Source organism: Corylus avellana, chromosome ca8, assembly GCF_901000735.1.
Source record: "Corylus avellana chromosome ca8, CavTom2PMs-1.0".
Lineage (NCBI taxonomy): Eukaryota > Viridiplantae > Streptophyta > Magnoliopsida > Fagales > Betulaceae > Corylus > Corylus avellana.
Window position 1 is genome coordinate 25,065,277 of NC_081548.1, and position 12,029 is coordinate 25,077,305.

A 12,029-nucleotide genomic window follows, 5' to 3' on the forward strand; every position below is an offset into this window, starting at 1 on the left:
TGCATAAATGCAGTAGTCACAGATAAAATGAAACGATTTAAGACAATAAGCCATTTAATGCAACCTAATTATCTTAACGAGCAACCTCTTCTTATGGTACAGCCTATTCAAGAAGTGTCTATGCATTTGATAGTTCCTGCCATTACTAACAAACTAAGAACATCCAGATTTGATTGGAGTGACCAACTATTAAAATTCAAGATCGATATAAACACAAGTAACAAATTGTAATCCTTTAAAGAAAAGAATAATTAAGGAATCAGCAAAATGTAAATATATATAGAAATATTGATATTTCATGCACTTCTAGTCAACGATCCTGCAATGCAATAGAACACACTTTCAAAATAGCTTGATAAACGTTTCATATACCATGCAAAAAACTACGAAACCGTTTTACTTCCCTCCATTTACGCAGTGCCACTTTATATTATACACTATGTGATGTAGCTGCAGTTGTGTTCTTCACATGCGTGGATGTCTTTATTCTTCAAGGGTTGTTTTCAATCAATTTAAACCGTCCAAATCTTGGATCCAAACTTTGTGATGATCTTTCAAAGAAAGAGAAAATATCCTTGATATCTAGTTATCTTTGATAAGATAACATTAAAGCCCCCTCTCCCCCCCGGCCCTTTCAAAAAAGAAAATAATAGAAAAAGGAGCATCAATATTTACACTAAAAGTCATGCTAATTCTACATACCGAACCTTTTTTTCTCTTTCAAACTGCAATAACTGCGAAGTTGTTTCTTTATCCAACTTGAATCCTGCTATCTCTGCCTCCTTACAGACCTCCTTACACTTGGCCAGCCTCCCAGAAACCATGTAGATTCTAATCAAGTCACGGTATATGCCATAAGTTGGAGAGAAACCTGCTTCTTTAAGCTTTGAAAAATATCTTACAGCCCTTGAGAGATCATTCAGCGCAACAAAAAGCTTTATCACCACGCGATAAGCTGGAAGATCAAAGAGACAATTAGAACTCTCCATTTCCCAGACCACAGCCAATGCCTCCCTGTATTTCTTCTCAGAATAGCGGCTATGAATCAGAGTAGTGTACGTTACCACACTTGGCTCATGCCCAGATTGTTTGAACCAATTAAACAGACTCTCCACAATGTCAAATTTTCCAAGCCTAATGCAGATTTTCATGATAGCTGTACAGTCCTGCTGGCTTAAATTCAAATCTTCTCTTTCTCCAAGATCATCTAGTAAGGCTACAGCAAGCATATGCTTATCTGGATTCTTCCCAAGCTCCAATATTAACTTTGCATAAATGCTGGGATCCAACATTCTTTTACCATCCTTGGCGACGTGTAGAAGCTTCCAGGCAAGATGCAAGCTTCCTCCTCTTATGAACCCTCTCACCATTGCTTCAATCACACCGCGGCTTGCCAAACCAGTAAACTTTCCCAAGTCTAATGGCACTTTCAGCGCATGGTTCCTTGCCAGGACCTCGACTGTTGAAGCCAATATCCGATCATCAGGAAAAAGTTGAGGCTGTTTCTGAGCCCAGCAGAATATCTGTAGAGCTCGATCAGGAAGACCCATGTGACCCAATTCCCGAATTGTCAACGACAGGGACCCCTTCCTCAGAAACCTAGCCCACTTGTTGAGAAGTACTGACACATCTTCCTCTGGACTCAGGCTTCTGATCTCTTTGGCTATAGCAATAAGGACTCTGGGGTTCTTGTACACTTGTTTTGATAGGGAAGCACGATAAGAAACTGCCGTTGGAGAAGCTGATTTAACATGTTTCTTTGGTGTAGGAAGCCCCAAAGGTCGGAGCTTGTAGGGAAGAGGTAGTGGTAGCGGCCTTTCCCTACTCAACTTTCCGGGTTTCTGAGGGACTCTCCCTTGGAAAAGGGACGAGATCGCTTCAATCTCATCTGAATCCCAAAAAACACGAGAATCTTCTCTTCCTTCTTCAGTATCGTCTTGTTCTTGTTCTTCCTTGTCTTCTTCTTCTTCTTCTTCTTCAGCAAAATAAGGTTTTTTATTATCTATCAAATCGGTTAGTGATGGGTCTTTGGTGCTCATGCCTGTCTTCTTCAAGAATAAATTGACACCAAAGTCCGGAGGACTCTTTGTGCGCCGTGGATAACGAATGTACTTGGGTTGCCTTCTCCTAGTACTTGAATGCACCACCAAAGTTAACCTTCCATTTCTTGTAAAATTTATCTCCAATGGGATGGAACACAAGGTAATGGTCGAGACTCTGCAATCCATTGCTCGAACTGGGCGGCGTAGGTGAGTTCGACAATGTGCTAATGTTACTGAGACGCATTTCAGAGGCAAAACAGAAATTTCATCAAACACCTGGTCTGCCGTTTGGTTACGGAGAAAATGAAAGAAATACAGAGAAACTAAAACGTAGATTTCTGGGACAGTTCAACTACCGTTTTGGCAGTTTGTTGAGGTATAAACTTTTCACTTTCCTAAAAACACTACACAAGCATGAAAACACGTATTTTCTCTGAGTACTTGAGAAGCAGATCGGCAAAGAGAGAAGAAGCGTGGTTTGGTTCTGAGCCGCCGAAGGGTGAGTTTTGTTTTTATAATCTCAAATGATAAAAGAAGCTCTTGCCTCTTGGCGTACATTATTGACCACTGGAGACAGATAGCGACCTTTTTTTATGTATCTAATTCTTTCGTATACAATTTGTTTTGTTTTTTAAGAAAATCTTTCGTATACGGCTAGATATTTTAGAGGATTTTCAGCAATTTAGATAAGAAATATGAGATTTTTTAATTTTTTAATTTTTAATTTTTAATTTTTAATTTTTATAGAGCTCTTTTCCGGACAAGTAAAGCCTCATAAATTGCTAACATGAATTAATTTGTTATTTTGTATTATGTAAAATTTATATTATTTATATTTAAATAATTAAATTTTATCATCTTAAAAGTGTGATTAATTACAATAAATAATAAATAATGAGATTAAATACTAAATTGATAAAAGTGATAAGTATCATATGAATTATAAGGGATCCCGTCCTACCAACATAAAAGCACATTGTGCATTGGACAACTAAACACACACATATATATTATGTGTATAGTGTTTTAACATATCTTTTGTTTTCCATTATCTTTCACTATCACATACATACGTTTAATTTTTTTATTTTTTTTTTGATCGATTCCTCATTTTTAGGTAATGATTTGCTTTACTATATATATATTTAACATTGAAATCGAAAAAAAAACACGAACACTGAAATCTATAAAGTCCCTGCTAAACAAAATGGGATTGTCAAATTAGTGATCTTCGGGCTGCTATCATGGTCGGCACTGTCAGCAATTTCTCTCAAACTAGTCCAAGATTTTTTTCTTCGTTTATTTGACGTGCTCGCAGCTTTTTCCACATCTGTTGGGGTAGAATTGCTTTCAGTTCCAGCTGGTTTCTTGGATATTGATCGGTTTCTCTTTCTCCTCTTTGCATCCAGCAAAATAGTGCCACTTCTCACCAATGGAGTTGCAGGACTATCTGTTGTAGGAATCTCCCCAGCAAAAGTTGGTGAAGCTATCTCATCTGTTTTACTGATATCATCTTTGCTTCTGGAGCTCTTCTCCAAGCTAGCACATTTCTGAAGCATCGGTTTTGCAGTTTCTGATTTTGAAGATGTTTTGGCCTTTGAGGGACATATCTCTTTCATATGTCCTTTCGGGGTCCCTCTCTTCAGATTCCAATGTGAACAGAAGTGGCATTTGTATACCATATTGTTCTGGGTGAAATTATTAGTTTTCTTCCTTTTACGCCTTGCCTTTGCCCTATTCTTTTCAATTCGAACAGTACAGTTGAAGCCAGGCTGAAGAATTGTTTCACATCTGTAAGAGATTAAACTCTTTATAAGTCTATCAAGCTACATAAATGAAACCAACAAATAATCCAAACAAATGTTGATGATATGTCTTGCCACTAGAACTAACTCATACTAAACATCTGTTGTTAGAGCAATCTGAAAGTGGTAATAAGAATCCTTTTACCAAATAAAATGTGTGGCCCTTGCTTTGATCTAAATAGGAAATTGGCATAAAATTATCAAAAAGTCCATAAGGCAGGAATTGCAACTCAAAATCTTACAGTTATTAAGGATATCTAGCAAGTAGCATTACAACTGACACATATAATAACTGTTCCTATAACTCTGTTTAATGCATCATGTTTGATGATCAAATTGAGACAATATTTTACTTATATTTCATTATCCTGCAGCTCACATGGTATTATGATCGGATTCAAGTCTTTAATGCATGAAAAAGCAAACTGAATAATGCCACACATTGAATACCTGAGAAAGGAAAATCAATAAAGATTTCTTTAGTCAAATCATATGTGCTAACAAAACCATGAAGTGTGGTAACACACCAAGCATTCTAATAATTCTGCAGTAATCAGCAGGTATAAGGAGCAAAAAGCAAGCCTACATGAATCCACATTGGCTTCCCTATTTGATTCCCACCCAGCAAGATATGTCAATTTTCTCATAGTGTTCCTCCGTCCTATCTTCCAAAAGATTATACATATAACACCAACTTGAACCAACTAAACATGTCCCTTCCCCTATATAAATTCCCTTTACAATTCAGCCTCTCTAGGCATTTTAAAACAGGATAACTACTCTGACTTCTCTTTTTAGGGCCGATTCACAATTCAAACAAGCAACAAAGTCAAAAACACTGTCAACAAAACATTCCGTGTGTTCTCTTAGCATTTGCACTTCAGTAAGACTTTTATCTTCAGGCGAATCTGGAATGCAAGAAATATATATACAACTGTACGAAACCTAACCATCAAACAACCTCCGAAACTAGGCCAGACAGCTAGAAGCAATTACCAATCAACAAAAATAATCACATCAAATTCGATATACAGACAGACCTTTCGCATGAAAACAGAGAAGGGTCAGGTGGTACCCCCATGGCCTCCGTTACAGTAGCCAAACGGTGCCCAAAAGTGGCAGCCAAAGAAGGAATAGCAGCCTCCCCACTGGCCCAAGCCGCTAGCTTCTGCAAGTGCTCAACTTTTAGCATAGACTTGGAATTGTTGGACCCGCCTTTGGTTTGTTTTTTCCCGATGGATTCTTCTCTCAGTGAGATTGAATTCTGAAACCCAGGTATTGATGCTTTCTTAATCCCTCCTCGCTTTCTCATTGTTTTGTTTTGTTTTTCTATTCTCAGGAATTTTGTCGAACACATTGGCGCAACAGTTCTGATCACCTTCAAACAAATCAGCAACGCAAATATGAAAGTGAGTTTCGCCTGTTTGATCCTTTAGAATGAAATGGCGTAATAAATAGTAAAGCCCTAACCCTTGAAAACGATAAGAGCATTTCCAGCAGAGATTTCAAAAGTCTCATATTAGCTACTTAGCTAGTATGAGCCTTTTTCGAGCTCAAGCAGACTCTTCAAAATATAAGTTTCGCTAAAAATTCTCATATAGGACTGTAGCACCTTCTAGGATTTTTTTTTTCTCCTCTCATTCTCTCCCTCTCCCTCAACGAAGTATCATCTCATCCTCCTCAAACTCAAAACCTCCCAGAACCCCCAACACCCACAAGCCAGGCTACCCAAACAACAACAGGCCACCACCACTTCCAATACCACGGTCATCCACAGATTTTATCCACAAAATCAAACTTCAACAATTCTAACATAAATCGACCTATAAGCTTAGAAACTACAGAAATCTAAAATCAAATTCTCACCTTGTTTGGAAACAGAGAAAACACCGGGACCCAACTGGCACAGGGCTCGCCGAATCAGGTGATTCACCGCCGACGATGGCCACCACCGCACCTCTATGCCTCAGTCTCTCTCTCGTTCTCTCAGTGCCGTCTCAGAATCTCTCACGCTCTCGTGGTGCAACGAAACGAAAACAAGAGGGTAGGAGGGGGACGAGGGAGACGGTCGTGAAATAGGTTCCTTAGGCCCATTTCATTATTAAAGCGGGCACTAAAATGACCGAGCGGACTTTGGGCTTGGGTCACTGAGGGATTGGGTGGAGTTGGAGTTCCAACCCGAGTCCACCAATCGATTGGAATTGGGCCTGCGCTGACTTACAACCCGAGTCCACCAGAGGGTCGTTGACCGACCAACCGAGAGAGAAGAAGAAACACAAAGGAAAACACAAAGGGGCGAAGATCGAAAGGACACGCTTAAGATCTACGCAGCCAATACCGTGAAAGCACACGGATCGATGACATGGCATAAAATTTAAAATCCCGCCTAAACCCCCAAATTTCATTTCGTTCGCAATTGAATTTCAATTTAACCCCTAACTTAATATCTCCGCCTTTCGGCATCTCAAGCCCCCTCACAATCAATCCCACTTATCTCTCTCTTTCTCTCTCTCTCCGCGTTGAAACTCTAGCCCCAACCCTAACCCTAACCCTAGTTCGAGTTCACCAGACCTGTGAGTTCGTCGATTCCGATCGATTTTGGACGAATTTCCGCGTATTTCGAACGATTTTCACTGATCCGATCGTGTATTTTGCAGGTTCGCCATGAAAGGAGCGAAATCCAAGTCTGAGTCGAAGAGAGCTGATGCCAAGTAAGTTTTATTGTTCTCCTAAAAAATCTGTTCCTTGTTTTAGCCATCCGAGTAAAAACCCCGTTGATCATGGCCTCTCAGATCTTAGATCTAAAGTTAATGAAAAAACTCTCTTTCTCTGTCTTTGTCTCTGTTTGTATATCTTTGTATTGATATTTTTTTTGTGTGGTTTTGTATATGGTGGTAGGCTTTCTGTGAATAAGAAAGGCAGTGCTTCCACGAAAGCTGGAAAGGCACCAACTAAGAAGGGAAAGGCCACGAAGGACCCTAACAAGCCTAAAAGGCCCGCCAGTGCTTTCTTCGTTTTCATGTAGCTGTTCTTGTTACCCTTCAATCTCGTTTCTCAATTTGCTTTGTTTGTTTTAGTGGAAAATAAATGCTTCCCGAGAAAAAAAAAAAGTGACAAAAGTCTACGTAACACATCCACACACACTCAAATATGATTTTTATTTTTACCATCAAGGTAAAGTACATGTTAAACAAAGGTTTTTACCTCAAGTTGTAATCTATATATCTATCTTATTTATTTATTTTAATTTCTTAAATTTGATGATTACAGGGAAGAGTTCAGGAAGCAGTTCAATAAGGATCACCCTGACAATAAATCAGTCTCTGCTGTAAGTCCTATTCCTTTTTGGATATGGGTAGTTAAGTAAATTGTATAGTTCTCATGGGTTTGAAATACGTTATTGTTGATGGTAAAATTATCAGGTTGGTAAAGCTGCTGGAGCTAAATGGAAGTCAATGTCTGATGCTGTAAGTATTTCCCAATATGGAAGTTATTGATTATTGTGAACCCATAGGTGGTTTTGACCAAAAGAACACCATTACTTTCAGGAAAAGGCACCATTCGTAGCTAAGGCAGAGAAAAGGAAGGTTGACTATGAGAAGAACATGAAAGCCTATAACAAGAAGCAGGTAATTCCATTGCTGTTATTTATATTTGTTTATTCTGTAATGGATCTATGTATCCTTTGTACCCTGTGAATGATTTGTTTGCTTTGTTTTTTTGGTTGAGTCAGGCTGAAGGTGCAAATGCAGCCGAGGATGAAGTGGAGTCGGAGAAGTCGATGTCTGAGGTGAATGATGAGGATGAAGGAGATGAAGATGGCAGTGATGAGGTTTGTCTGAATTCTTTGGTCTGATTCTGTATAAGAAGTTTTGAATCTTTATTAATTGATTGTTTTTATTTCTCTTGTTTGCAGGAGGATGATGATGAGTAGCCAATGGCACAAAGTATAGGATAGTCATTTAGGCTGTCAAAAAATTTCTGATCATCCCATGCTACTGGTTTGATGATCTTATGTCTAAACTTTTGTTCCCTTTTCCAAGAAAATATATCCTTGCTCCCCTGTCAATTTATTTTGCCCTTCCAGCAATGGGTAGTTATAGATTGGAAGTTGCCCTCTCGTTGTACTTTTATTTGAACCTAATGATTTAGCAAATGTGTTTTATCTATTGTAGAGTGTCAGCAGCCTATCCCCTTGATCTAGCTTTTGATTATAATGCGCATTTATTTACGTGTTTTCTATAAGTTTTTGTTTGTTCTCCCCTCTCTCCCTCCCTCTTGATGTCTGAGCCTTTCCCCCCTTGGTATTTGTTACTGTGTTTTTTAATGTTTTAGAGTTTGGACATATTTCTTCATTTTTTGTTGGAAAAAAGTATTATCCATTTGAAGGCTGCGTGATTTATTAGTACTGTCATGGCTTTGTTAGTCTCTATGCATGTTTGCTGAAGATGCAAAATGGTATCATGGGAGAAAATGCATGTGGATAACATCTTGCTCTGACTTTGATTAGTTGATGGGAACCATAGTCTGATTGTAATATAATTGGAAATGTGGCTTAGTAGTGTGTTAACATCTTGTATATTCTTTAATCTTTCTAGCCCTTGCGTTTAGTTGTGATACTTCAATTTTTACTCATCTTGTTCTGTTTTCAATTTCCTTGCAGTGGTTTGGATTCATGTTAGATGGTTTTCATGTATTTTCGATTCTATTTCTTGTATGTTATTATGCAAATGTCATTTTGATCCATTTGAATGTCTACCAATGAGGGCTCTTAAGTGTACTGGAGTATTGTAATTGCAGCCTTTTTCCCAATGTATTGCTGTCTTTTTATTGCCTTATAGTTTCATTTCTGGATTTGATACATGTTTGCAAGAGAATCTACTTTTGGCTTCCATACCAACTTTCTTAGTGTTGACATAAATCTGGTCTGGACTTATACTGAGCTTGCTATGTTTTGTTTTGAATTGGTTATACTGCTTATATCTAGTGATTTTTTATTTTTTTTATAATCTTTCTGTTGTCTATCAGTTGGTTATACTTGCTTTATTCCGTGTAGTACAATTGCATGTTTTATTGTTTGAGGAATTTCTCTTCCGGTTACATGTTTCACTTGGCTTATACATTTGGAATTAGTGAAATGAGGGAGCTTCCCATTTTTATTTATGATGGAAGATAGGTGCACTATAAGGTGCTGCCCAATGCTTTTAAGTTGAATATCTTGGACGTATAGAATTTAATTTACTCTGTTCTGCAAGTCTTTTATTTACTGTAGCCTCTAATCTTTGATTTTTATTTATGTTCATTTGTGTTGGTGCATCCTCATCTTGTGGCTCTAGGATCTTCCTAGTTTCGTGGAACTGCTCTTGGAGTGAAATCTTTTTGCTGGGTTGATAATGTGAAATTTGGATTGTGTGGTCCCGCTAACTGTTGCTGCTTGCTTACTTGGGCTGATCTTATCGACTTCAGATCTGTTTTTTACATTAGCCGCAAATCCTTTGTTTTGTGGATTTCTCTTTCGACTGATTGCTGATAGTGAGCCTTTACCAGAAGCTTGGTAGTGAACATGAAATATTCTCATTATCGCAAAAAATTTAGTCTTCATTATAGGAGCTCCGATTCTTATTACGTTGGCTAAAACTTTAAAAATGGCAATAAATAGTCCAAAAGGGAAAAATAAAGATAATATGGTAAGCTGCAGGCTCCTATTGGAGGCAATAATGCGAAGATTTGTTCAGAATAAAGGGTAAAATTCAGTTTGAATCGTGTTCAGATCAGCGTTCCATGTGTTGAGTGCCGGCGTTTTGCATGAGTAGGAGATTAGGAGATCAAGTGGATCTCCTTGGAGCTGCCTTGCTCCAGTGCTCGTTGAGCGTGCTTTCTTGTAATATCGTGCGTGCGATTCAATTGGAGTGCCCGTTTTCCTACATTAATTAGTATTCTTTGCTTGGAAATAACTAGTCCTTTGAGGAGGTCTGACAGTCTCGGGTAGGTTCCCTTGCTCCACCCTGAGGCAGCCTAAGAGCATTTCTCTTGCTTGTGACTCTTGCGGTTTTTTATCTTGATGGGCTTTGCCGCTTTGGAGGCGGAAGGAGATGGTGTGGAGGATTGCTCTCGGGTGCAATGCTGAGGATGCCAATAAGCTATCTACTTTGTCAAATTAGTCTCTCTAACATGTTATTCTGGACCCATGTTCTGAGGATAGTTTGGGCACCGTTAATAAGAGTGATATCTAAAAACTTCGTTGCTCAACCACATTTGGTTTTCATTACGAGGAAGACGGTATGGCTGAATGGGGAGCTTTTTGTAACATAAAAGTCTTCTAGTTCAAATTCCGCGGATGATTCGTTAGTATATGTATAGAATTCCAACAAAATGTATACATTTTTTTTCCCATCATCAGAAATTAATTTGAGAGAAGTTTCAGTTGCTAAAGGATTATTATGAGAATAAATTACTGCTGCACCGAAAAGTATATAAATGAAGTCTGACACAGAGCACGAGATAAATCGAATGATCACCGAATGTTTCTAACATGATATACATAATACATCAGCGCTCTCTTAACAACCACGAAAACACAACAGCAAGAACAAGAATAAGAACGGAAACACGGCAACAATTAGGCGAAGGGTATTTGATCGGCTATCAGCTCCTTGACTTGGGTTGTCTTCCAAGCTTTTAGCACAAGCCACACTATCTCCTAAAACCAAGTAGATGGGTGAGTGACCAAATACGTAGCGCATAAAAACTTTTTTGTAAAGAGTAACTATTAAAAAGCGCATAAAAACTTTTTTTGTAAAGAGTAACTATTAAAAAGATACGGAGACTAATATCACAAAAGTAGAGCAATCGTTAGTAAATGAGGTAATAGATTGTGGGTTCGAAGGGCTTTGCCTTAGAGAGGTTCTCCGACATCCAAAAAAAAAAAAGGAGGTAATAGATTGTAACGTGCTTCACACTGGAGCTCTCTCTTGGTGATGATTTTTTCTCTTGTCCTTGTCGGCTTGAACATTGTTTGCAAATCCCTTGGGCATGTTTGTTAAAATTATTTTCTGAATGTTGCTCAAATTTAGTAACTTGTCTGGAGCATCAAGAGCTTTAGTATGCAAAGCACAATGAAGCCTTCACTAGGGCACTTGATTTCGGTGCTAATGTAGGAATCAACCAATAGCCTCAGGATAGAAAGGCTTGGCAACTGTGCTAGGATTGGCATGTGATCTGTTTTCAGCTTTGAGACCGACAAAGAAAGAATGGTTAGTTTCGGAGGATCAGGATCCCTGAAATTCTTAGGGGAATTCTAGTTTTTGAAATTTTGATCTAGGTAATTTATTTTCATCCAAGAACTATTATGTTGCCACGTGTCCCATTATTAATAAAATAATAATGATTATTAATATCATTAAAAATTTAAATATTATTTTATTAGTAGTGAGACATGTGGCAGGATAATGACTCTTAGATGAAAATGAATGACCTAAATCTAAAATTTTAAAAACTATAATTCTCCTAAGAATTTTAGGAGATTCGGATCCAGTTTCGGAGGGAATTCGTACCTCTCAGGCAGCTTCTGTAAGTTTCCAAGCAAATAAATGTAAGTGAAATTCTCAAGGCTTGACAAAGGCTTCAATTCGAGCTTTGAAGGTCAACCACTTCCGCCCTTGGATCTTAATCGTAGAGATTGAAGACTTGCCAGTCTTGCAATCCACTCACCTAATTCTTGAGTGGAGTCCAAATAATATGCCAGACCCAATTTTCTAAGATTGATTATCCAATTCAAAACATTCTTCACTGGACTTGTCTTGTCGACAAATAATCCCCACAACGTATGGAGCTGAGTAAGAGAACGGCCATGCTTTTGCGCAGATATATCAAGGCGTATGTCATTCAGACAGAGATGCCGAAAGTGTTTCATGTTCCAAATATTTTTGGGTAGAGAGCTGATATTGGTGTGCGTCACATCCAAGGTCTCGAGGTAGGATAGCTCTCTAACAGAGTCGGGAAGGGCATCTTAAACCCAAGTACCGTAAGTGATACATTTTCCCCAAATTCTCATGCAGAGTTCAGGTTTGTAAACACGCTCTAGATCAAGCACCCTAAGCAATCCAAAGCCTCGATGACGAATGACTTGATGGAGAAAGTTGCCAATTGCCTTTGTAGGCGTATCCTTTTTTTTAATGTTGAA

At 38.4% G+C, this 12,029-nt stretch overlaps 3 protein-coding genes across 4 annotated transcripts; 1 reads left to right on the plus strand and 2 right to left on the minus strand.

The window, feature by feature from the left end:
• Window positions 1–285: 285 nt before the first annotated feature.
• LOC132189831 (pentatricopeptide repeat-containing protein At2g01860) lies at window positions 286–2,554 on the minus strand. The gene has a single exon (XM_059604637.1). The coding sequence runs from the start codon at window positions 2,226–2,228 to the stop codon at window positions 684–686; it is 1,545 nt and encodes a 514-aa protein (XP_059460620.1). The 5' UTR covers window positions 2,229–2,554; the 3' UTR covers window positions 286–683.
• Window positions 2,555–3,207: 653 nt separating this feature from the next.
• On the minus strand, window positions 3,208–5,901 carry LOC132189863 (uncharacterized). 2 transcript variants are annotated; one of them, XM_059604680.1, is made up of 3 exons: window positions 5,714–5,901; window positions 4,888–5,217; window positions 3,208–3,833 (listed from the first exon to the last, which is right to left on the minus strand). In XM_059604680.1, exons 2-3 carry the CDS (start codon window positions 5,202–5,204, stop codon window positions 3,227–3,229), a joined length of 924 nt encoding a protein of 307 aa, XP_059460663.1. In that variant the 5' UTR covers window positions 5,205–5,217; window positions 5,714–5,901; the 3' UTR covers window positions 3,208–3,226. The 2 variants fall into 2 exon arrangements, with proteins under 2 accessions (XP_059460663.1, XP_059460662.1); XM_059604679.1 differs by having other exon boundaries at window positions 4,888–5,225.
• Window positions 5,902–6,302: 401 nt separating this feature from the next.
• On the plus strand, window positions 6,303–8,016 carry LOC132189786 (HMG1/2-like protein). The gene is made up of 8 exons (XM_059604576.1): window positions 6,303–6,420; window positions 6,505–6,558; window positions 6,746–6,868; window positions 7,118–7,175; window positions 7,270–7,314; window positions 7,396–7,476; window positions 7,581–7,679; window positions 7,764–8,016. Exons 2-8 carry the CDS (start codon window positions 6,512–6,514, stop codon window positions 7,779–7,781), a joined length of 471 nt encoding a protein of 156 aa, XP_059460559.1. The 5' UTR covers window positions 6,303–6,420; window positions 6,505–6,511; the 3' UTR covers window positions 7,782–8,016.
• Window positions 8,017–12,029: the final 4,013 nt, after the last annotated feature.

Bases quoted from the DNA above. Each gene is read 5' to 3' on its own strand.
- LOC132189831 (XM_059604637.1), bottom strand. From the start codon at position 2,228: ATGGATTGCAGAGTCTCGACCATTACCTTGTGTTCCATCCCATTGGAG.
- LOC132189863 (XM_059604680.1), bottom strand. From the start codon at position 5,204: ATGTGTTCGACAAAATTCCTGAGAATAGAAAAACAAAACAAAACAATG. The intron at 3,834-4,887 runs GTCTGTCTGTAT...AATCTCTTACAG, and splicing joins TCTCTGTTTTCATGCGAAAG to ATGTGAAACAATTCTTCAGC.
- LOC132189786 (XM_059604576.1), top strand. From the start codon at position 6,512: ATGAAAGGAGCGAAATCCAAGTCTGAGTCGAAGAGAGCTGATGCCAA. The intron at 6,869-7,117 runs GTAGCTGTTCTT...TGATGATTACAG, and splicing joins AGTGCTTTCTTCGTTTTCAT to GGAAGAGTTCAGGAAGCAGT. The intron at 7,477-7,580 runs GTAATTCCATTG...TGGTTGAGTCAG, and splicing joins AAGCCTATAACAAGAAGCAG to GCTGAAGGTGCAAATGCAGC.